The sequence below is a fragment of the Arachis hypogaea genome, chromosome 13 (assembly GCF_003086295.3).
Source record: "Arachis hypogaea cultivar Tifrunner chromosome 13, arahy.Tifrunner.gnm2.J5K5, whole genome shotgun sequence".
Classification (NCBI taxonomy): domain Eukaryota; kingdom Viridiplantae; phylum Streptophyta; class Magnoliopsida; order Fabales; family Fabaceae; genus Arachis; species Arachis hypogaea.
Genome location: NC_092048.1, coordinates 132,125,001 through 132,151,236, shown reverse-complemented (window position 1 = coordinate 132,151,236; position 26,236 = coordinate 132,125,001). Strand labels below are relative to the sequence as shown.

Sequence of the window (26,236 nt, the reverse complement as noted above, 5' to 3'; positions counted from 1 at the left end):
CGCCAGATTTCTCTAGCAGAATGACAATCACGAAGCACATGCATAGCTGTTTTATTACTATGAGGTCACCAGGGGCAGGCAGCATCTTGAGACATGCATAGCTATTTTGTAATCAATTTAGCATTTATATATTGCACCAGTAATAAATCGAATCAACTTAATTTAACTTTAAAACATAAATATCAATAAAAAAATACCTCCCATTTGGATTTAAATAAAATATAAAAAAATTAAAACGAATAAAAATAGAAATTCAACTTTTGTGGTTTAGTTTAAATTCTAGAAAATTTAGATTTCTATAAACTTATGAATTTAAAACGAAACAATAAACGATTTTTAAAAATTAATTAAAAATCATCATTTGACTCATTAGCATCTAAAAATTATTACCGAGACTTGATGTTAAAAAAATTAATATAAAGTATAACCCTCTAAGATGGCATAGAAACTAAAATTTAAAATTTTCAAAGTCAAAAATAACAAATAATTATATTTTATATAAAATAACTAACTATATTTATATAATATGTAATTAAAATTTTAAATATATTATTTTTCAAATTACATATTATATAAATATAGTTAGTCTTTTTATATAAAGTATAACTATCTGTTATTTTGACTCTGAAAAAATTCAAGTTTTAACCCTTATACCACTTTGGAGGGCTATACTTTATATTAACTTTTTTAACATTAAAAGTCTCCATAATGATTCTTTAGATGCTAATGAGTCAAATAATAATTTTTAATAAATGTTTAGAAATCGTTTATTGTTCCATTTTAAATTCATAAGTTTATAAAAATGTAGACTTTTTGGAATTTGAACTAGAACACAAAAGTTGAATTTCTATTTTTATTCGTTTTAATTTTTTTGATATTTTATTTGAATCCAAATATGGGATATTTCGTTATTGTCATTTATATTTTAAATTTAATATAAATTAACTTAAAAATAGTAAATATTGATACTCTGTATAAGTAGTAAATCGAATAAAGCTGATTCGATTTACTATATATATGTTGTTCAATAATAAATCGAATATAGTTTATTCGATTTATTACTAAAAAATATAAATCAAATCTAATTAAATCGAATAAAGCTATTTTATTTTGCCAACAAATTATAGGTTAAATGACATAGTCTCTCCATACTCGTTTAGAGGTTACGGGTTTAAATCTCCCTATTTTTATACAAAAAAAACTATTTTATTTTAAGACATTAGTATACTATTAGATGTCATTTGGTTTATTTATATTATTTACCCTAAACATTTTTTTGAACTTCATTGCGAACCAAAAAAAAAGGATTGTTAAAGACACGGGAATATTTGATAACATTCCTGCAAAAGCACCAATAGAAAATAATTAAAATTTCAAGGATTTTATCCATACTTGTTGATATTAATCATAATAAGATATTGGAAAATTTTAAGATAGTAAATTCATTAAAATTTAAACTCTTTAGCTTTTTAATATAAAATTTTCCAAATTAGAAATCTTAACAACAAAACTCAAATTTCAATATTTGGATTATGTTACCAATTTAATTAAAAAATAATAATTAACTAATATATATATATATATATATATATATATATATATATATATATATATATATACTGTAATATAAAAAATAAAATTTTATTTTTTCAACTTTTATCAATCACTTTTATTTTAAAAATAAAAATTATACTAAATTTTAATTTTGTTTTGAAATAATACACATAATATTATTTTTGGAGAAATACTAGATGATCATTAGAGCTATTATTTTTAGTCATTAATTAGTCATTAATATTTAAAAATATGAGATAAAATCTGTTGTTAGTTTATTAAATTGAAAAAAATTAGACTAAAATAATTGAATTAATGATTAAATAATAGCCAAAATAATAAATTTTAATGACTCTCTAATATTTTTTATATTTTTTAAACAATTCTACATTGCTAATAAAAAATTATTATTCTTAATCAATATTTTTATAGTTATTTTTAAATTATAAAATTTAATTTTAATGGTATAAAATATAATATTAACTTAAGATATTCATTAATATTTGATAAAAACATTAATCTTTAATATTTTATTATTTTTAATTTGTTTAATTTAATGTATTATTAATATAAAATATTTTACGTATAATTATATCTATTTTTTAAATAATTATTTATATAATTAATATAAAAAATAATTATTTTTATAATATATAATTAAATACACGTATAAATTAAAATTATTATATAATATTAAAATTAAATTATTTTTAATTACCTCCGACTATGGTATGAGGAAAGTGAGCAAAAGTAAAATATTTAAGAAAATAAAAGAGATGCGCGTGATGGCGCCAAGTGTCACCTAGTACTGCGTATTATAAAAGTGAATGGAGCCCATTTGTACGTTGTGTTTGGGGTGTTCATGACTTCATGTTCTTCTGCCTCATGCCTCATTCCTATTGGTTTTTCTTTCTTTTGTCCTTTCCAACTATCTTTACTGTTACTCCCTCCTCCCTCCGAAACTAACATTACCAATTGGTACAGTTTTTATTAGTGTGAAAGATGTCATATAATTTAGACAATTATAGAAAATCAATATTTACTTAATTATTTTGTAATTCTAAAAACGTATTTTCTAAAAAGATTAAAAATTAAAAATTTAAATTTAAATTGAACAAAATAATCTCAACAAAGTTAACTCCCTAATATTGGTTTGGTAGAAACTCAGGTGTAGTCGACTTTACGTAAAGTTGATAAAAATGATTTGACTAAATTTTCATCTAACGACTCTAGCTATCAATTTCACGTAAAGTAGACTATACTTGAGTTTTTACCTATTGGTTTTCATATATATCAAACAAATGTTTGTTTAGTCACAAAAAAAAAAAAAAACAAGTGTTTGTTTTGATGTATTGAAACGAAGACGAAAAGATTGAGACTGAGTATTATATTTATTAGTACAAAAACTGGTACTAACATTTCAGTCTCCATTACTAAAATTCCAATATTTTAGTACTTCAAAAAAATGGAGACACTGAAACTTTAATAATATTTTATACCTAAAATATTCTATTCCAATTAATTAATTCCAATTTTATCCTTTATGTAAATTAAATTAGGACTTCATTCTTCGCAGCCCCACTCTTTCATCTTCTCGTTCCTTCTTCAAAGACCTCCAGCTGCAGTCTCTGTATCGCCAGTGCCAGTACAGCCATCTCGCCATCGCCGCCGTAACCACCGCGAGGTAGGTGAATCGTTGTCGAAGTTCATCTTTGTAGCCCTTATATTCTCATCTCCTCATATTTTCCTACGCAAGATAATGATCGAGGAACCTAACTGCAGCCCCAGCCCTGTTGCTGTCACCAGGTCAACCACCACTTTGTCGTCGTCATATCTTTTGTGACCTATGTTAGTTATAGCCAATTTTTTTTCTTGATTTTATTCATTTTTTGTTGTTGTTTTGTTCCATCTTGCTTACTATAGTTTGATGTCATATCCATACTTTATCGTTCTGTTCCACCTAGGTTAGCTCCGAGATAGACGCAGAGCGGCAAGAAACGGCGGCGACGTAATCCAGAGACGCGCGAACGATAGCAACAACACGGCTCTCAAGAAGTACCTGGCAGTGCAATTGTGAAGCGTTGGAGACTTGCAAACGCGCCTTGCTCGTTTGGTATCGTTAGCGGTGCTGCCGGTGGTGGAAAAGATGAGAGAATTCCTTCCCTTCTCGGTTAAAATTTCAGGAGAGAAGAAAAAGTGGACTAAAAATTGCTGAAAAATTAAAATAAAATTTGAATTAGAGTTGCATTTTAAATTTAAGGATATTATTGTAATTTCAACTATTTCAAACTCTATTTTTATTTTAAATTAAATAAGATAATGAGATATAACTCAATTCTATATATTTTTATATTAAATATAATATTAAAATTTATTTTAATATCTATCTTTTAATTTCTATCTCTTAATTTTAATCACTCAATCTCTGTCTCTCGTCTAAACATTTTTTAAGATTTTGATAAAGATAAGTAGGAACTATGAAGCACGGACACTTCACTGAGTTATCGTGACCGCGTGTCGGACACATTTTGGACACGACACTCATCGACACTCGTCCGACACGCGTGTCTGCTGTGTCCAACCGTGTCTTAATAAAAAATAAAAAATTCTTCTCCGGACACGCCTGGACACACCTAAATACCATTACGTGTTTGCGTGTCCAGTCTTATTCTTAACATATATTTTTAAAATAAATTTAGATATAGTATATATTATTATTTATTAAAACAAAAAATATTTTAAATACTTGATATAATTAAAATAAAACATTAAAAATAATTAAAAATTTTAATTTATATTTTAATATCAATAAAATATCAAAATATCATTACAATTTATCTAAAAAATACTTTATATTTTATATATATGCGTGTCTCCGTATTATGTAAAATTTTAAAATTTACGTGTCAGCGTGTCCCGTATCGTGTCGTGTTCCGTGTCCGTATCAGTGTCCATGCATCATAGGTAGGAATGACACAATGGTGAGTGACCAATAAACCTTCGCCGAGTCTCACTCTCACCACACTAGGTAAGCTTTTGGTCCCACTTCCTTCAACCTTTTGTTGACCTTCCCACCTTATTTTATGGTACACTAAACAACTATGGATACGTATTTAATTAGAAAAAGTCTTGGGATCAATAATTTTTGTGTTTTGTGGTTAATATTTAATTATAAAAAAAAGTGAGTGATCTTTTATTATTAGATATAATTTTACATTATTAAAAATATTATTTAAAGTTAATTAATGGTTACAAAACACAAAAATTGTTGATCCCTAACACTCCACGTTTTTAATTAACAGTATTAAATATTAATAATTGAACACGAATCCAATCTCAGTGCATCAATTGAGTGTTTCAAAATTCAAATGCTAATTGAATTTGACATGCATTTTCAACTCCTAATTTTGATGCTAATAAGTAAATAGGAGTAATTATTTCAACAGGTATGTTAGCTTTGAATAATGACATAGCATAGGTGGTATAATCGCAAGGACGATCGCTATTTTTCTCAAACTTAAAAAAAAAAAAAATTTACAACCAACGCATTTTCATTTTTGCAATTTACATGCAGTATTTGTCACTCTTGGATGATATTGATGGATAAACAGATAGGTTAAATGGCCTTATTCTAAATGACATTTGGACATGCTTATCACCAATGATCCTAAATAAATTATCTTCTTCTTCTTTTTTTTTAAATTTTTTTTTATCCTTATCTATAAGATATAGAATATGTACCATGTATATTATTCAGCGGTGGTGGAAATAGAATAATTAACTTTTCTCATAAAAGAGATATATTCCGAAAAATAAAGCAGAGTAATAGACTCAAAAACAAAAGGGAAAAAAAAAAAGAATAACCTTTTCAAATAAAAAGATCTCATTGTTTTTGAAAATTTAGGAAATCTAATATATGGTATGAACAGTGAAAACTATGATGGGAAAATTTTAAATGCATGATGATGCATGGAATGGAATCATTGCACATGAAATGTGATATTCCACACCACATACTAGATAGTTTATGCGGTGCCATTTTTTCCTGCCACTATGGACCTTACCCCCCCTCAAACTCCTCTTTTTTATGTATTAAATGTGAAAAAACCAAAAATCATTGAAGGGTGACCACAGGACCAGTGAGAGGATCCTACAGCAAAAGAAATTAAAAGAAGAAGAAGAAGAAGAAGCGATTTTTCATTGTAACGAGGAAACACCCCATTTCTTCTAATGGGGTATGCCTAAAATCTATGTGCACTAGTTTTTTTTTTTTTTACTTCACGGTTTCTTTTTCATTATAATTATAATTCTTCAACGTGTTCTTAGCTAATTCCTCATCTGGGTCAGGGTCATCATCATCTTCATCTTTTAACGTCAAAGTTTTTGCCTTTGTTTTCATTTATTCTTGGGGTGGAACTTTTGCTTTTCTTTGATCATGTTCCTCTGTTGCATTGCAGGGTTTAAGAGCCATAACAGGTTGAAGTTGGAAAGATCATAACTTGTCTTCTTCTATATACAAAGAGAGAATAGAGAGAGTTGGATGGTTAAATCGAGGTACGATGTGAGACACTGAGACACTGATTTCAAAGAATTTTGTTGATTGTCTCTCTTTTAATTGTAGGATATGATAATATTAATTCGCATATCTCTCTCTTTCCAAGGTCTATTCTTTGTGTTTAATGTTAGGGGATAATATCATTTATTCAGTTATAACAATCTTAAATTTACCGATTTTTTTTTGGTTTAAAAAGAATTGGATGAGCTTTATGGTGCTGTTTGAGCTAATTTCGTGATTATGTAACGTGATAATCCAATAAAGCTTGATCAAGTTGCTATGGAAATGGAAATCCTGTTTGAAATTTTTGTCGAGTTTTGAAGAAACACGTTTCATTTGGTTATGGACTTATGGTGTTTGCAGTAGTATTCTGCAGCCTTCATTAACTCTTCTAGATCTTCTCTGATTTTGATCTATATTTTAAAAAATATTTTGAGGATCTTTTCTTTTTTTTTAAAAAAAATGGAAAAAAATCGATTTCCGATTAATATGCAGTCAACTTTTGTTATTTTCTCTCTTCATCTCTCTGTCTCCTCTCACTCTTATTAGTTGAAAACAAATTTTGTTTGAATTTTTGTTGATTTATTGTTACTTGTTAAAAAAATGTTAGTTTCCTTAATTGATGAAAAATACCTAACTAATATTTTAATAAATTTTTTAGGCCAAGATTTCAAGAAAAATTCTAAGACCAAAACCATAAATAAATTATTTATAGGGAAAACCCCTTAATCTTTTCATGCCTTATTTTTAGTTTATTTTTTACATTCTGATTCTCTCACTTTGTCTTTGAGTCCAATTCATTTTTTATTTGATTTGATTTTGTGGCATGAGATATATAAATCCATATCATTTTTTAGAGGTAAATCTGGTCAGAAAAAAAAAAAAAAACTATTGAAATAATTTATACATTTCAGGTTACATGATCCATTTTCCTTTTCTTAAGTAAACTTGTGAGAATATCCTATTTTGAGAATGTCCTATTTTCGTATTAATTTGTCTAACAAATCTATCAAACAGCTAAATTGCAATGGAAAAGAAACTATGATTTTTCATGTTGTGTCTTCTGTTATCCGAATACTAAAAATGGTTTTGCCATATTAAACTAATTTTAGGCTTACAACTTGTATTTCAGGTTCAGAACTGTCCTTTCTGGATACTTCTTTGGGAACCCTGGTTCATTCTGGGGTTACATCTTTAACTTTTGTGGCCTTCAAGGTGCATTCATCAATCAATTAAAATTCTTACAGCAAATTGCTTGAATATTTTAGATAAGCAAAGATCATAGAACAGCATTCAAGACTTAAAGCATCCTTAGCACGTTAGCAGTAATGTAATGAAATTGGTTCTTATGATCACTTTCATTCATTAAAAGCACCCATCATTTCCTTCAGAAGAAATTACACTGAGCTCTTCTGATAAGTTGATATAACTTTTAAGAGAGGTTAGTGTAAGTACATATTTGTAAAAGTATTATCTAATCTTAGAAGGAGTTCAGTGTGATTACCCTTCTTTTAACAAATGCTTACTTTCCTGCATATTTTGAATGTATCAGGGATAAGAAGATGAGTCAGGCTCGCTTGGAACCTTATTTTGACACTTCTAAAAAGCCTAGATTCTTTGTTATCCCTGAAAGACTTGGTGATATTGTTGTGAACTTTATAAAGATTGGCATAGTGGTGTGCCTTGTTGCATCCATTTCACTTGCCGTACACTCAGCATTCTCCAAACAATACCGGCGGTTTCCACTACCGGAGCATATACGTGTCTTACAGAATGCTTCAGTCAGTGATTGTGGACCAACAAACATTTCACACATTCTATTTGGCATTGGTGGCTCGGCTACAACGTGGCGCACTCGCAGCGATTACAGTAAGCTCTGGTGGGATCCTAACACTACTCGAGGTTTCGCTTGGCTGGACGAGAAGCCTGCTATCTCAGACCCTGAAGGGCTAAAAATCCCATATCAAATCTCACAGGGATGGACACAGTTCAGGACCTTGCACTCGCCATCCGCGGTTCGGATAGCTCGGATAGTTTACGAGAGCTTCAAACTTGGTTTGCCAAATGTGAGGTGGTTTGTGATGGGAGATGATGACACTGTGTTCTTTACCAAGAACTTGGTCACTGTTCTGAAGAAATATGATCACAATGAGATGTATTACATTGGTGGGAATTCTGAGAGTGTGGAGCAAGATGTGATGCATTCTTATGACATGGCTTTTGGTGGTGGTGGATTTGCAATTAGTTATGCATTAGCAGCTCAACTTGCTAGAATGATGGATGGTTGTCTCCAAAGATATTTCTATTTCTATGGTTCTGATCAGAGGGTTTGGGCTTGTGTTCATGAAGTTGGAGTGCCTCTTACAAGGGAAGGTGGATTCCACCAGGTATATTAAGTTTCAACCATTTATCTAATGAGACTCATTTCTAATTACTTGGAAAGAAATTTACTGTTTTTCTTTATTTTCTCTGCCATCTTCTTTTAGCTTGATATAAGAGGAGATGCATATGGTCTTCTAGCAGCTCATCCCATGGCACCGCTTGTAACACTTCATCACCTTGATGAATTGAAGCCTGTGATTCCCAAACATACTCGAATGGATGCACTGAAAATGCTTATGGCAGCATACCAACTTGACCCTGCTAGAATAGTGCAGCAGAGTCTCTGCTATGATCATAACCGCAAATGGTCCATATCCATCTCATGGGGTTACACAATACAAATCTACAGAACAATGTTATCAGCTGCGGATTTGAGGATGCCGCTGCAGACATTCAAGACATGGAGGAGTTGGGGTGATGGTCCTTTCACATTCAATACTAGACCTATGAGCCCTGATCCATGCCAGAACCCTGCAGTATTCTTTCTAGACCATGTTAGTAGTGTAGGCACAAGTGGAACTCTCACAGTCTATAAGAGATTTGTACCTGAGGAAGGAGAGAAGTGCAACGGCGAAGATAACACCATGGAAGTGACGAGCATTCTAGTTTCTGCCTTGAAGATGGACCCAGAATATTGGAAGGATGTATGTCTCTCTCTCTGTCCCTTTCTTTGTCTTTCAAGTCTCAAACAAAACCATGAATCAATAGAATTAAAAATGTGTTTGTTTGAGTTTAAAGATGGATTTGAAACTGATAATTTGATTTGGCTATATACTGCAACAGGCACGGCGTAGGCAATGCTGCCAAATCATGGATGGAGGAAGCATACAGGAAGGCAGATTGAACATTAGGATTAGAAAGTGCAGACCTCATGAAACAGTTACTATTTAGGGAACAGTTGCTTTAGTTAGAAGATTTTACTAAAGATTTGGCCAGTAACAGCTCCACCTGTGTACATACATAGTTGCCAACATATTCATATCATTTCTTCACTCTAAATTTTCACCTGTATCTATTGGCCACAAATACCAAAATATAAGATATATCCCCCAATTTTTTATTAAAGAAACTTTCGCCTCATCTGATAAAAATAGTGTTTTTAAGGTAATACTCGTCCGCTAAAAAGGCTGTAACATTCTCCAGTGAGAGTTAACACTTAGCAGACAACCCCAAAAAAAGAATAGATTTCACTTACTTTTGCTGTAATATCATGAATTCTGAATTTCACTTGAAAATGAAACATGACGAGTGAGCAAATTGGAATCCTAGAATAAAGTTGGAAGTAATCGGTAGAACCCGTCCATTCCAAACTATTTCAAGTACAAAATATAATGAACTTGACCAAAATTTAGATGCTGATCAATATACGAGAAACCATGAATGACACTTTTCACCGTCTGTTGATTACATCCAATTACAAGGAACAAGTTCTTCTCAAAGGGAAGACGGAGAATGTCATTCTAACATCTTAACATTCATAAGGTCTACTACTAATTTTGATCTCGGGGTAAAAAGCCATTAAGCAAGACAGAGGTAAATGTATCACGAAGGCACAAACTAAACCATAATATTCCGAAGGCCTTGCATTAATGTGTCAGGATTTATCATACATGGAGAGATAGAGATATCATGGCAAGAAAGTTGAGTAGTAGTTTTTATCATACCAACTGAAATGCATGGTGTAGACTGTAGAGAGAATCAAAAGTTCTGTACAAAAAATAATTTTGGAGATTTGGGGCTAACTATCCCTCAGGCAGCTCCTTGGTCGGGTGTAAAGGTAGAAATCTATCTCAAGCTACAATATATTTTTCAACTAAGTTACAGCAACAATAAGGTTCTATGGGCTACGACAAGAGGAGCAGGGGGGGGGGGGGGGTGGGAGGGGGAGGAAGAAATGCCAATTGACAGATGAAAAATCAGATTTAACCATATCTACTTGCTGTGACTTCAACTGAGAAAGCCATTCATTTCACCTCATGTAAAACTCGTGCATCTATCAATAGCATAACAAAATTCAATGTGGATGTGTGCCACTATGAACTGCAAAAAATTGTTCAGGTTGCCACAACATTGTAGATAAAGTTAACCAGCAACACCAGCATCTTCAAGGCTTTCTGTTTCACTTGAAGGAACAGAACCCATTTCATCAGGCACCAAACCTCCAACTGCTTCACCCTGTTTCTTCTGCAAATGGTCGGAATCCTGCTCGGGAAACACCTCAAGCTGCAATGACGGTGAAATATTGTTCACATGCAGCCACGTTAGTTCCCAAAGACTATCCCCACCCAGGGCACTCCTCTGCACCAGAATACCTTTCATCTTCATGACAAGCAAGGAGTTTTTAAGCAGTTCAGGTACTGTCTCTTGAAGCTTCTCGCTTCTTTTCCCCCTAATCTTTACCTTCATATATTTTTCCATTCTGCTAAGCACACCTAACCATAGCTTGCAGAAAGTTGACAATTGTGATAAGTCTGGGAGTAATTGAAGAAAAACTTTGGACAAAAATTTCATTGCAAGGATAAGGGTGCCTTCCATGTTGCGGTACTCCTTCTGAGAGTGTCCCTGCGCAATCTCAAGCAGGTCATCAAGTAAGGTGAAGATCACAATATCAAAACATTGCAACACACGACCATGAGGGACATAAATGCCATCGGCTCCTGTCAAGCAATTCTGCAAACATAATAAAGCATGATTTCTAACGTCCTCTCTCTGGTCTAAACACACCTTCCTTAGACCCTGTACAAGTCTCAACCACATCTCTCCAAACTCCTGCAACATCTTAGCTGCTTGTTCCTCATCTTGTGCTTCCTTAGCTTCACTAGTCCACCGAGCCAAGCAATTGACAGACCCAGCCATGACATCTAATGCCCGTATAGATCGCTCTGCTTGTCCAACACGAGACTCAGCAAACCGCCTTGCAGTGTCTAAACAGAAAGCATAGTTAGCAGGAAGCAAGTGAGCACCATCAGCCATTATGAACAGTAGTGCATCAAATCCAGCCTCAGATGCTTCTATGTGACTAGATGTGTTGGTAAGGAGTAATGTAATTGTACGCCATCCTAATTGAGATCTTATATGAGTAGCATTTGCCTTCACAAGGCGACTAACTTCCTGAGTAATCTGTTCACAGTATGCATCACCAACTCGGGCATCAAGCTTCAAGACAAGTTGCAGTGACCTCAGAAGTTCATCAGCAATGTTTTCTTTATATGGAAGCAACCGCTGGCAAATTCGTAGGAGTCCAAAAACAGCCTTCTCTACCAAGGCACAGGGCATTACAGTTGACTGAACAATATTGGATATGTGCTCATACACACCCTGCCAAAGAATTCCTATCCTGTCCCTGTTGTTCAAAGTGATTGCAATCAGCAACTCAAGGCAGAAGACTGCTGTATCTTCATCCTCGGGTGTGCTGTTCCCCTTCTGAGGTCGCCCTGCAGCCCAAATGAGTGCTCTTGCAAGTTGCAAAAGTGATTCAGCTTGTAGAAATTTACTCTCGGTGAAGATGCTGTCAATGTGACACTTCTGTATTGTCTGGAGGGTGCGCTGGTGAGCAGCAAGTTGTTGTTCAGTAGGTTGGGATCTTGGCTCTTCAGTATCAAGAGATAAGAGTTGACTAAATCTCCCCATCAATCCTGAAGATCTCCTTGGAGTGCCAATAGATGGCATGTGAGCCGAGGATAAAGAATTAGTGACAGGCTTTCCATGCACAGTTTCACTAGAGAGCTCAGACTCGTCAGCTGCATCACTGGCAACACGGGCAGGAAGAAGACCAAGCTTGTGCAGTCTTAAGATGCAATCAAGAATATTTCGCCAACCTGTGCGTATGTAATCACCATACCTATTTGCAATAGTGAATACAGTCACAGTTGCCATTCTTGCTTTCATGTCATCTCCAAAGGCAAGGACGGGTTCCTCAACTGATGAAGGGTTCAAAAGTGTAGTGAACTTGCAGAGGGACACTACCAGATCATCTAGAACATCTTCAAGATGGTGGCAAGCTGAGATCTTAGCAACAGCTAAGAATCCATCTGTACATGTTTGGTATACTTCCTCATGCTCAGCATGATCAAATACCACAGAGATGGCAGCAATTGTTGGACCTGACATTATGGCAAACATATCATGATCAAGGTAAGCCTTGGTATCAGATACAATAAATGGAGCAGTTTTTTTGGACTTGTGCATTAGATCAATCCATCGACTAGGTGTCATTTCGGGAAACCCAACGCCTTGCTCAGGGGTAGTGCGGATTTCATTCTTACAAATTGAATGGTAAATCTCTGACAAGAATTCTCGAGGTAGATCATTGCCACCATTAATATGCCTGTTATTCCTGATAAAATCCTCTTCAGTCATCTTCTTTTTAACTTGCACATTGTGCTGATCTGTATTCAGCATTATCATTGAGTATGATAACACAAGAGCAGCATCCTTGTTAGCTAGGATATGTGGTGACTGCTCATAATATCTCTCAGAGAAAGCTTCAAGTACCCTATGAATCTTCTGTGATTCTCCCGGCAGTCTGAAAGTCTCCAAAAATAGACGCAGTGCAGTGTCTAAGTTCATGTCTTGAAAATCAAATGTTCCTGCAAATTCATGAAGAACCTGAACACAGAATTCATCATGATTTCCTAGAAAATCACCAACAAGATTCTTATCCAACCCAGCAGTGTATCGGAAAAAGCAGGCAACACTTTGGGGATCAAGTTTGTCAGGCAAAAGATGTGTTCCTTGGAGAAATTCTAGACCTTTCTTAGGATCACGATTAAAGTGGTCAGCTCCAATCATCAACCTTCTCTTTATGTACTTTCTTCGGCGGACAAAAGGAACCCAATGATTTGGGTCGCCATAGTTCTCACATTTGACCATCCAGAATGCATTGTACTCTTCAAGATTCACTGGGGAATATTCTGAGCTTACAGATCCATTGTCAATTCTCTCAGCCATTCCCTGTATAACAGCAATAAGACCATCCAAAGCAAGAATATGCATGGCAGACAATGGACAATTCACAGGAAATGCACTTTTTGACAACAAATTAGCAAGGTCTTCAAAGACATTACTACAAGTAATGTCACAGTCAAAGTTAGCATACATGTCTACCATAAAAGTCTTTTGCCTGCAGAAGTCAACAAGGGCCTCCATGGCTACCTCCTGCTGCTGGTATGAAGCCCCATATCTGCCCTGAGCAAGCCTCAAAATTACACAAGAAAAGAATGCTTCTAGCTGTAATTTGAGTTCAGTCCGAAGGTGATTATACAGATTGAGCACAACGCTACAAACCATTGAAAGTATAAGGGGGCTCATTGACAACCCAAATTGCATCAAATTGCGAAACAATTCATCCTGAATTAAGCCAAGCAACCTTGGGTGACAGCGAATAGAAGGCCCTCCAAGTTCTATAGCAGAATTAATTAAAGTTAGGGCAAAGAGAGGCACATCCTCATCAAACGCAATAGTGTTTGATCTTGGACCAACTCCCATATGTTCGACAACATTCAGCAAAGAACACAAAAAGTGAAATATTTCCACCATGCAAGGAACACCATATGGTTCAGTCATGAGATGCATGTCATATGGTACACCATCCTTGCCACTAATAGCAATTGCTGTGTTTTCGTCCATCCGAGTTCCTGTAGCAACACTTGCAGCGCTGGGAGCATAGTTTGTGGGCAATGTCTGATTATCATATTCAGAGCTGAGGCTCCCATTCTCCAATTGTCTACTTCCAAAAGCATATTCATTATTAAGGCCCCCAGTCTGAAACAAATAATGAACAACAACAAATGAGACGTCATAAATATCAATTGACAACCCAAAAATGTTCTTTTTTAGTATAACAATTAACAGATTCCCTTTGAATATTTGAAAATGTGACTATGTAAGAAAATGGGTCAGTCACAATTGTGCCTCTTCTGTATAGAGTGTAGGAAGGGAATAAGTTAAGTTATAACAGAAAGGAGCACAGTAGGATATAGATATGAGAAATAAGATGAAACATTAGTTATAGAAGTAGTAGGGGAAAATTGAGGGTATCATGAATACCCTCTGTTTTTGTATCTTCTTTCTCATCCTTGAAGTGTGCTCATCCAGTACACATTGAATACATGCGGTACTTTGGATCTATTTCTCTATCTATCCAGAACTAATCCTATCTCATTATCATTATTATTATTACTACCAACTACTTTCAAAGATGCAAGTTTTCTCCATACCAACTACACAATCAGAATATACATATACTATTATTGGTGGGATGGAAAGACAAAGGAAAGGCAGATCTGTGACGTTCATCTTAGGATGCACAAAATACCTATGATTTAATTATAACCAGCAGGTCAAATTTTACTAATGGCTTATGACACTCAAGGAAAATGCTACACAATTTATTATGATTTAACATCATTGATATTGTAATTTCCGTTAGCAATATTCTAACCAAAGAAAAGACAAGCTATGTAGCACACATACAAGTATAGTAGTAGTGCCGGTTATGGATACATATTGATGTGGGTATGGGTTACAAAATTTTGGGCAAAATAAAATAAAATAAAGCATAGGTAAGTACAGATATACTATATAAAAATATAAAATAATAAAAAATAAAGTAGTCAAAACATCAAATAAATGATTTTTTTCTTTTAATAATGTTCAATATATATATATATATATATATATATATATAACAGCAAATCAAATGGTTTAATTTCAAATTTGATATTTTATAAGGTTCAAATTAGTATTTAGGTAGTATCATCTTAATATAATGTTAGACCCATAAGTATCCGTGTATATCCAACAAACACCAGTACCATGTATGAACTTGACATGGTAAGACAGGTGATTGGAAGTGTCCATGATTCAGAGCAGACAAGTAAAACGTTCCTAGAGCTATGAAAACACTGGGAAAGAAAACTAACTGATAGCATAACATTAACTCTTGCATAATAGGAAATCATTGTTTATTTCTCTCTTGACCCCCCACTCCCCAACACACAGATAAAAATTTCCCTTTTCTATTATTTATTTCCTTAGTAGCTAGAACAATAATCAGTAGAGTAAAAATATGTAACCTTCAAGTAAGGTAAAGTGAATCTTATACCTCCTGTTTCAAATTAGAGCTTCCATTAACCAACGCATGGTCTGTGTTGTCAACATCTTGAAGATGAGAAAAAATACACCTCACAAGTTCATGCATTGTGTGCCTTGCTATCCGCTGCAACAACTCGCCCTTAGTTCCCGCTTGATGAACTATACGAAAACAAGTATTCACAATGGTGCAAACATGTTGGTTACTCAGCATTACAGATGCTTTACTTTTCATACAAGCTAGGAGAACTTGCAGTATCTTCATTAAGACGACTTCTTCTGATGAAGGATCAGTCACCTCAAATCTGCAGCTAGTGACAGCATCAACCACCAAGTGCATAGCATCCTCAACATTGACTGTATTTTGATCAATCACATCCAATGTTAAGATCTTGTAAACAGATGACAAGGCAACCCCAGTAATTGGTGCACCTGTCTCATCGGATCGAATCACGTCTAAAAACGGTTGGAGATACAAAGTCGGGTTGATAGCGTGCCACTGATGGTGCCATGAAAAGATTTGTCTCCTTAACGCCTTCAAAGACTGAATGAGAGAGTGCTCCATCTGATCATCGCCGGACATATAACTGCTCCCCCATCTTACATTTCTCCGCATAACTGCCAACACGGCGCCAATTTCAGAATTGATCATGCATGATAAAGTTGTCTTGTTTGGACAGGTAGCATCACAATCCTCAGGTTCCTCCTCTTCTATCGCGTTGATACCAGCCTGCAGCTTCAGACGGCCCATCCTCACTATATCCTTCCGTACAGCCCAAGGATCTGGTACAGATTCAAAAAATAAAACTACCAACCAAAACCGAAAAAATTTCACTCTTTTAAGTCCCAAAAGACAACATACATTACGAGATCGGGATTTCAACAAACTAAATAAAGCATCAAACGGAACAAAACACAGCGTGACAATATTCCAGATTCAATTCACCAAAACATCATCCACAAGCTAAGCACGCAAAGGCAAACATACTACTTCAACAACACCAAATTTAAAAAATTCACAGGTAGATTTAGATCTGATCCATCCAGCATTGTTTCTTCTTCTTCATTGAGTAAAATCCTAGAATTCAGACATCAATTACAAACTAAAGTGAAATCATAGCAACAATCGAAGTTAGTTATTGGAGGTTTCAGCTGCAGAAAGAAGCACAGCTCCAACTCTAAACTATACATAGAAACATAGGAACAGAGAGAGAGAGAGAAACCGCAACGTAGCATTCGATGCAAAGAGGAGCAACAGTGAAGAGAAGGGAAAAGCAGAAAAAAACCTCAGTCGAAGTCACAGCACTGGCTCTCTTCAACTTTCGGAAGTATTTTGGCGTCGCGGTTTTCAGAATTCGCGGGTTCAGCGTCTGCGTTGGGCGAATCGCCTCTGCTTCTGCTTCTCTGTTCTCTCTCCCGTAACCGGGAGCACTTTACTGAGCCTCTGTCTTGTGGAAAAGTAGCGTTTGGAAATCAGAAAGAAAAGCCTTGACAAATTGTAACATTTTCATTTTATTTTATTTGTAGATTACGTAATTAAAAAGAAAATTTAAATATGTGGCACGGCATGATATATGTACAAATGGCATTAAATGAAAAAAATTCACCATTCTAGTGTAGCGTTCAGTACAAGATGTCTATCATTGTAATATAATTTTCTGCCAAATGACAGAAAATTGACTTAACCTGAAGCATTTTTCTTTTTCAGCTTTGGGGAAAAAATCTGTGTCAATAATAAGTCATTTTGGTGATCTAAGCCGATCTTTCGGGAGAGAAATAACTCGAAGGCTAATTTTTTTTATAGAGTAAAGTATCGTTTTTGTTTTTAACATTGGGGTAAATTCTATTTGTGTCCCTAACGTTTAAATCGTTCTATTTGTGTCCCTAACATTTGTAAAAGTGATTCAATGTTATCCTGCCATCAATTACACATCATGAGCGCTTTAGTTTGAGTTTTAAAAATCTCTTCTTGAAGTTAGAAAACAAATGTCTGGGATAGAATCGATGATCTACTCCAAAAAATAGCCGATCAAATGTTGAAACTAATTCCTACAACATTTACATAATTCACTTTTCTAGGGACATAATTAAATCTAAACACAAATAGTGGGGTATAATATTAAAATCGAACATATCCAAATGAGACATAATTGAGAATGAATATATCTAAGTGAGAATAATTGAAAAATATAATCTGATTTGTTAGTATAATTGATAGTAGGATAACATTGAATCACTTTTATAAACGTTAAGGATACAAATAGGACGATTTAAACGTTAGAGACACAAATAGAACTTACACCAAACGTTGAGGACAAAAACAATACTTTACTCTTTTTTTATATGATTCACCGGTGTCAGTTACGCTGGATTATAGAGTTTTGGGAGGATATACACTGTTGTGATGGTGTTGCTTTTTGAAATTAAGAGGAAAGATATCGGATCGTCCGATTTCTTTGGAGAGAGAGAGGAACACAAATCAAACAGGTCCAATTTGTGTGAAGCAAAAGTTGGTATTGATTAAAATTGGATCCACCGATTTTTTAGTTTGGAAAATTTTTTTAATTTGAGAGAACACTAATTGAACGGTCCGATTTATATTCTATAAAAAAAATTGAAATAGCAGTAGGCAGTCGGACCGTCCGATTTATTTATTTATGCATACATAAACCAAAATTTCATAGAACTTCAACTTCTTCTTTTTCATCGTGAGTTTCAAATCTCAGATCATGTTCTTTCTCTTCTCTCATTCTTCTCCTCCATTCTTTCAGAAAAAATAATAGTGAGATTGAGTGTTTAATATACGTATATTATCATGGATGATAGAGTTATCTTGAAAATATATTGTTATGGATAGATTTTATTACAAACATACGAGGGAGTTCAATTTGTATGTGAAAATTCATTAGATGTTGTTATTCCGTTCACATTGTCATTTGAGGAATTAAAAGGTCTAATTTGTGAGAAGATAGATTCTCAAGTATCTAGGAGAGTATCGTGTATTTTGTACAGGTATCATTTATCTGTGTTTGGTGGGTTCGTTCAATTTCAAACCAAATACGTGACAGATGAAGCGAGCATGCATGAAATTTTTTCAATGTATTTTGAAAATCGCTACCGAATGTCATGCATCGAGTTGTACATTGAGTTTGAGCAATCTGAAGCAGACCGAAATATTGAATTGGAAGATTATAATAGTAATAGCGAGGAGAAAATTGAAAATAACTATGAGATTGTTGGTTCAGGTGAAGACGCAGATGAAGTTGACAGTACTATGAATGTAGGTATGTAAAGAAAGATAGCTATGTGATAGTTTAAAGTAGTAGATCAATAAGATCAGATGAGTAATATACGTGATCTGTGGATTATAATTTGTGATCATAGCATTTGATTACTTTATTAGTTAATAGTTCTTTATTATGGATTAGATTTACTAGTTCTTTATGTAGATAAAATACCTAAAATATAGACTATTATAATTATATCTGTTAAGGTGTATTTATGAATTGTTTATAAAATAAAATAATTTATTACTGTATATAAAATAAATGATTTATTACTTATAATGTATAGAGAGATTTTAATTGTTAAGATATATATATTTAATGATTATTTATGAAAATATATATCTTGCGATGTGATTGTAGCAGAGCTTCCTGCTGTGGTGGATGGTAAATTTACGGTGGAAATGGAATTCAGTTCGAGGGAGGCAATAATCAAGGCAATGAAAGATTATACCATTCGTAGAGGTGTAGACTATCGGGTGTATGAGTCAAAACCGACGACACTATGCTAAATGTATACAATATGGCGCAGGTTGTGATTGGCTAATCAGGGTTACCAAAATGCAGAAAAAGTACTGCTGGGAGATAAGGAGGTACAATGGTAGTCACACTTGTACTAGATCTACTATTTCTCAAGACCATTCGAAACTGGATTCCAAGACAGTTGCAGAAGCAATTAAGCCGTTGGTAGAGGTTGACCCATCTATAAAGGTGAAATCAGTCATTGCGGAAGTACAGTCGAAGTTTAACTACACCATCAGTTATCGCAAAGCATGGTTAGCAAAGCAGAAGATGATGGAGTCAATTTTCGGAGGTTGGGAAGCATCGTACGAAGCTTTGCCTATACGGTTTGAGACAATGTGTCACAAGGAGCCGCTAGCAGTGGTTCACTTTGAAACAATGCCTGCGTACCAGGGGGATGATTTGGTTCCTGATATCCGTGTACTACATCGAGTCTTCTAGAGTTATTACCTTTGTATTAGGACATTCAGACACTGCAAGCCAGTAGTGCAGGTGGACGGGACTCATTTGTATGAAAAATACAAGGGTTGTGTGTTGGTTGCAGTCTCACAAGATGACAATAACAATATCGTGCCTATTGCATTTGCCATAGTGGAAGGAGAGACTTCTGATGCATGGTACTTTTTTCTAAGTAACTTGCTCAACATGTGGTGACACGTGATGGTGTAGGACTTATCTCTGATCGACACGATTCCATCAGGCCAGCTATTGCTCGTAGTAATGGGGCTTGGTCTCCTCTTAGAGCTTTTCATATGTTTTGTATCTGGCATATTGAGTCAAATTTCTTGAGGAAGTTCAAGGCACCTTACCTGCGGAAGCTTATCATCAATATCGGTAAGTTTGAATAAAAGGAACTATATTGTTATTGTAAATACAATTAAATAGAACGTTGTTCATAGTTGAATGTTTTTTATCATAGGATATTTGAGGATGATTCGGGAGTACCAGATGCGCTATCAACGATTACGCGAACGGGGTGAGGCTTACACCAACTAGCTTGACTGGATCCCACGTGAGCAGTATGTTTTGGCATTTGATGGTGGATACCGATGGGGTCATATGACCACCAATCTTGTGGAGTACATCAACTCCGTCTTGAAGGGGGCACGCAATCTCCCAGTCACTGCGCTTGTTAAGGCTACATTTTACAGACTGAATGAGTTGTTCACTAGGAAAAGAGCCGAGGCTGAGGCTTGAATTAATGCTGGACATGTGTTCTCTGAGCTGGTGACCTCCAAGTTGCATGCAATCAATGAGCATCGGGAAACATACTGGTTAGTTGCTTTGACAGAGAAAATGAAGTCTTTGAAGTACGTGAGATGCCTAGTGGGGTTAAGTATGCAGTTGACCTACGCTGACAACAGTGCGACTGTGGTGAATTCCAGGTTGACCGAATTTCGTGTCGACATGTATTTGCTTGTTGTGCAAATCAGCGGTCGGATTGGCAAGTGTACGTTCATGACGTATACAAGATGGACCAAGTTCGAAGAGTATACAGGACTAGGTTTAGACCACTGAAAAATCCTACAACATGAGCTGCTTATCATGGACCTCGATTCGTTGGCAATCCGTTCCTCAGACGGATAGCCAAAGGTCGGCCTAAGATGACCCGATTCTTCATCATCTTGACCGGTCGGCTCATCATTGACATCGTTGTTGTCCTTCTCATCCTCATCCTCATCCTCATCCTCATCCTCATCCTCATCCTCATCGTCGTCCTCATGGTCGCCATCACTATCCGGATGGTCTATTAGGTAGTCATCAGTCTCATCATCAACTGCCTTATTGCTCTTCTGAATTAGACTCATTGGAATATGCCTAGGGTTTCCACTCTGTATAATCCCTCCTGTGGCATCAGCACTCCTACTCGAGTCAACAGACATTCTACCTCCAGAATTATCAGAGGAAGTGCGAACTCGAGGTCTCGAATCTAATAACCTCCTAACTGGAGTAATACCACCCGGATGTGCCAACTGGTCGGTGGGAATGTCATCATAATTACTTGAATGTGAGTGACCTGGCTCCGGAGCCATGAAACCAAGTAACCGACTGAATGAAGCTTGCTCCCCATGCCTCAAACTGTGGACCACTCCAATACTGTTGATGTAACGGGACTGATGGTGAAAAATAATCCGACGGATGCGTGTGAGGAACATATGGTGTAAAATACTCAACCTCCTGTTGTGGCGATGCCGGTGCCGGTGGTTGTTGCTGTTGATTCTCACGATCCTAGTTACGCCACCTGTCGTCAGACAATCTCTTAGTTAACTTATCTTGTAAAAAATAAAATACAATTTCTAGTCTTTATTTCAAGGCATAAAGTAATTCATTTTACCTGTTTGCAATCGGAAACACTCGGAGATTGCCGAAAATCGGCACAAGAAATGGTAGACAGATCCAAGCCCAAGTAAGCAAAAGTGTCAGTGGACCATCCATCTCCTTACAGTCGACACGAGTTGCCCTACACAATGATCTATACAAGTGTGCGAGGCATGCCGATTCCCAACTAAACTGTATGATCCCAGCGAAGTTACGGAGCAAAGGCAGAAATTTCCAATGCACCGCTGCAACCGACTTGTTTCCAAATAGAATTGTCCCAAATAACAACATTATGTGACATTTTACGTACCTCTGAATGTGAATATCATCATTCAAGACTATGAGATCTTTCAAACCCCTAAACCACGTCAATTTTATAAAGCTTCCTCTACAGTCCATCTTCCTCGGTGCAACCCCAAACTGGTGCAAGCACTCGGCCTCCAAGGCCTCAAAACTACTCATGGTCGGTCCTGTAACCGAAAGACCATTTGTCGGCAGACCAAGAATTATCGCCACATCCTCCAACGTCACAGCACACTCACTAATCGGAAAATAAAATGTGTGAGTCTCAGGCCGACATCTCTCGATTAAAGCATTAATCATTGCTGACTGACATTGGATGACTCCAATCTGAAAAACATGATAAAAATCAATCTCCTGTAAATGCCCCTCAACAATTTGGTTGTACGAATCCAACGACTTTAAATGGTCACATATCAACATCCGTGAATCCTACAATATCACATTTCCGTTATAACTACCAGTATAATTGCATTTCAAACATACATAGTAAATCTGTTACACAAAAATCCTACATTCATATTTATTAGCTTATAACAAAATTTAATTAACCTTAACTAAATAACTAGAATAATTTCAGTAATGATAAATTATTTATAAAACTAGTATATATTTTTTTCTTCTTTAACCTCTAACATTATTATTATTATTATTATTATTATTATTATTATTATTATTATTATTATTATTATTATTATTATTATTATTATTATTATTATTCATAAAACAATATATTAAATTTATATTTTAGGTATAGTGTTTACTAATTTATTGTCTAAATTACACTAAATTAGGTTAAATTCAATTATTAATAATCATAAATAATTTATTAAATTCATATTTTTTTTTACTTAACTTAAACTATCCTAAATTCATACTTCTATTTCTAGTACAATATAATTAAAACAAAAATATATTAATTAAAATTTCATTCCAACACATAATAATAATAATAATAATAATAATAATAATAATAATAATAATATCTACAGATTTTATAAATTGGTTTCATTACAAAACATATTAATCAATAATCATAAATTTCATTCCAAATCAAAACATACCATATTATTAATTAAAATTATTCAGAGACTTTATAAAAACTAAATAATTCTATTTTAATCTCTATTTCTACCACCTAACAGTAACAATATCATACATACATGTGTAATCTCTACTTAGTACTATTATAATATTGTTACTAAATCAAATATTATCACTATTATTTTTATTAAATTAAAATATTAAAAATAAAAATTTACATAATTTAGATGTCCAAGATAATTAACAATGTGAAGATCTGACTGTTCACTTCTTTAATTTTTGGTCTTCTTGGCATTGTATTTAAATGTTTTTTCGGCTGCTCTGTGGTCCAACAGTGGTTGAAAATGAAGATGGTTGTGGGGTTAGAGAGCAAGCAGAAATAGAGATAGTATATGAGAGTGAAAATGATGGCTGCTGGAAGGGGGTGACACTCGAATGGGGTATAGGAAGCAACGAAGTCAACCAGGAGTCCGCTGCATGCGCGCCACGTGGATTCAGTATGCAAATTGGACGGTCCGATTTGTGTACACCAATTACTGAAATCGAACCATTCGATTACAGTTTCCTATCAGTCCGATCGATTTGCTCGGCGCAGCCATCACAGCTCGGTGAAACACCATATATTTCATAACCATGCTATATACCAAAATCACTCATATCAAATTAAAAACTATAATCAACACAGTATTGTATTTTTTTTATTTCTCTAATTTTATTACGTACAAAATAATAATAAGAAGGTTTTCTTATCTTTTATCTTGTCCATTGATCATGCTTTCTTTTAGGCTTTTAGCAGTAAATTGCTGAAATACACTGTTTCATGTTGCTTTTTTTATTTTTTATTTTGACCTGTATCAATATGAGGTGATTTTTCAAGTGGTCATTCTTTCTTTTTTTTTTTTTTTTAAATAAATTCAAATGCGATTCTAAGATAAGAATAATTCTGAATAAAAGAACAAATTAACTAAAATTAATTATTTTTAAATTTTTTGATCGAATCATACATAATCAAATTAGTACACCAATAACAACAGTTTTTATCCACTAAACAGGATTGATTACAAAAATCAAATAGTGTCATTATATCTTATCATGTATCATATTTATAATAAGACCGTTTACATAATAAAAATTAGTAATCTAAGTTAATTATATTCTTTTATTTTTATAACTACCTTTATTTTAGAGAATTAAAATATAATTAAGTCGTAGGAAAAAAAAAGACATCAAACGATCAAGCATTCATATTGTCACTAAGGTGAATGAAACTGCAATATCTTAATAAATTTAGCCAATAAGTATTTTTTTTAGGGCATTTGGCTAAAGATTGGAATTAAAAAAAAGTAGTCCTAATCGCTAATATTGATTGAATGATTTAATATTCCTTTATCAATTCAAAACTTGTGTCGTTTGCAACATTATCATACCGAGTAACATACATGTAGCAGCTACTAGCTAGAGCCAAGAGGAAACATAAATCTCAAGATCTGTCAAATTAGCAAGACAGTAAACTTGAGGATAATTTCCTGGTACTTGTTGCAACAAAGAAGAGTTCTCATCTTTACAAGCACTCAACAAGGGAAGGGAAGGGAAGGTAAGCACTTATTTATATAACATGTATCTCCAACCAAACTCCACTATTTATTACCACTAGTTAAGAGAAAAAAATCACAGGCAACTTTAATTCTCATATTGGCCTCATTAACTAGTTCCAATATCTATCACATTATGCAGAATCAGCTTCAGAACCCAAACAACCCAAGATAGAAACAGGAAAACCTATCAAGGACTGATATTGCGGGTTCGTAGCGGCAAGCATTGAAAAAGCCAACTCAGGTAGCCTAGGAACCAACACCAGCACCATCTTGGCTCACTGTTTCATTTGAAGAAACAGAAGTGTTTGCGTCAACGGCTTCATCTGTTTATGCGGTGCCTGCTGAAGCTCTGGAGCAGGGAACACCTCAGACTGCCAATGATGGAGCAATATTCTTCAATATGTAGCCATGTCAGTTCCCACAAACTATTTTCACCCACGCCACTGCTCGGTAAAAGTATGCCCTGTGATTTCATGACAAGCAAAGTGTTCTCAGGAGCTCAGGCACAAGCTCTTGAAGCTTCTCACTTCTCCTTCCCCTAATTTTTGCTTTCGTATATTTTTCTGTCCGATCTAGCACAGCGACCCATAGTTTTGAGAAATCTGTCAATTGTGATAGTTTGGGGGAGTGACTGGGAGGAAAACCTTAGACAAGAGCTTCAACACAAGAAAGTGTCCCTTCCATGTTCCGGTATTCCTTTTGATAGTATTCCTCAGCGATTTCAAGCAGATCATCCACTGCAGTGAAAATCACTTGATCGAAACACTGTAACCCACAAATCAGGTGGGACATGAATCCCAACAGCTCCTGTCAGCATGTCTGTAGAGACAACAAGCATGTTTTAACCTCCTCCTTGGTCCAAACATACCTTCTTTATTCCTGCACCCTAGCCTCAACCACATTTCCACAATGTCCTTCAACATCTTCTCCACTTCCTCATCTTTTCCTGCCAGCTTAGCATCACTAGTCCACTTCTCTAAACATTGACAGAACCAGCCTAAGATCTAGCGCAACCACAGACGTTCTACCTGTCCTAAACGGACTCAGCGAACTGCCTTCATATCGACAAAAGAACATATTTGCAGGAAGCAAGTGGGCCCCGTCAGACATAATGAACAGCAGTGTATCAAATCCAGCCTCAGACGATTCCTGGTCCGAGCAGTGAAGGAAAGAAGTGATGTAATTGTCCGCCATCCTAACTGAGATCTGACATGAGAAGCATTTGCCTTTACAAGCCGACTGACTCTTGAGTAATCTGCTCATAATATATATCTGCAACCCGAGCATCAAGTTTCAAGACAAGTTGCAGGGACCTCAAAAGTTCATCAGCAATGCTCTCTTTGTATGGAAGTAAGCGATGGCAAATCCTTAGAAGCCCAAAAACGGCCTTTTCTATCAGTACGCAAGGCGTCACAGTTGACTGAACAATATTGATATGTGCTCATAAACATCCTTCCATAGAAGTCCAATTCTGTCCCTATTATTCAATGTGATTGCTACTAGTAACTCCAGGCAGAAAACTGAAGTATCTTCATCCCCAGAGATGCTGTTACCTTTTCGAGGTGACCTCCAGCATTAATGATGCTCTT

General features: G+C 34.9%; 2 protein-coding genes across 4 annotated transcripts; one reads left to right on the top strand and one right to left on the bottom strand.

Moving 5' to 3' along the window:
- The first annotated feature begins 5,305 nt into the window (after positions 1 to 5,305).
- On the top strand, positions 5,306 to 9,560 carry LOC112733643 (uncharacterized). 3 transcript variants are annotated; one of them, XM_072213200.1, is made up of 6 exons: positions 5,306 to 5,789; positions 6,012 to 6,108; positions 7,242 to 7,324; positions 7,662 to 8,496; positions 8,596 to 9,135; positions 9,275 to 9,560. In XM_072213200.1, the coding sequence occupies exons 4-6, from the start codon at positions 7,672 to 7,674 to the stop codon at positions 9,380 to 9,382; spliced, it is 1,473 nt and encodes a 490-aa protein (XP_072069301.1). In that variant the 5' UTR covers positions 5,306 to 5,789; positions 6,012 to 6,108; positions 7,242 to 7,324; positions 7,662 to 7,671; the 3' UTR covers positions 9,383 to 9,560. The 3 variants fall into 3 exon arrangements, with proteins under 3 accessions (XP_072069301.1, XP_025638463.1, XP_072069300.1); XM_072213199.1 differs by having other exon boundaries at positions 5,317 to 5,789; positions 7,242 to 7,550; XM_025782678.3 differs by lacking the exon at positions 7,242 to 7,324 and having other exon boundaries at positions 5,313 to 5,789.
- Positions 9,561 to 10,049: 489 nt separating this feature from the next.
- On the bottom strand, positions 10,050 to 17,121 carry LOC112733642 (ARF guanine-nucleotide exchange factor GNOM). The gene is made up of 3 exons (XM_025782677.2): positions 16,870 to 17,121; positions 15,597 to 16,366; positions 10,050 to 14,254 (listed from the first exon to the last, which is right to left on the bottom strand). The coding sequence occupies exons 2-3, from the start codon at positions 16,332 to 16,334 to the stop codon at positions 10,574 to 10,576; spliced, it is 4,419 nt and encodes a 1,472-aa protein (XP_025638462.1). The 5' UTR covers positions 16,335 to 16,366; positions 16,870 to 17,121; the 3' UTR covers positions 10,050 to 10,573.
- Between the last annotated feature and the right edge of the window lie 9,115 nt (positions 17,122 to 26,236).

Coding starts and splice junctions, on each gene's coding strand:
- LOC112733643 (XM_025782678.3), top strand. Junction 8,497..8,595: donor GGGAAGGTGGATTCCACCAG/GTATATTAAGTT, acceptor ATCTTCTTTTAG/CTTGATATAAGAGGAGATGC. Junction 9,136..9,274: donor ACCCAGAATATTGGAAGGAT/GTATGTCTCTCT, acceptor ATACTGCAACAG/GCACGGCGTAGGCAATGCTG.
- LOC112733642 (XM_025782677.2), bottom strand. CDS start 16,334: ATGGGCCGTCTGAAGCTGCAGGCTGGTATCAACGCGATAGAAGAGGAG. Junction 14,255..15,596: donor GCTCTAATTTGAAACAGGAG/GTATAAGATTCA, acceptor TATTTGTTTCAG/ACTGGGGGCCTTAATAATGA.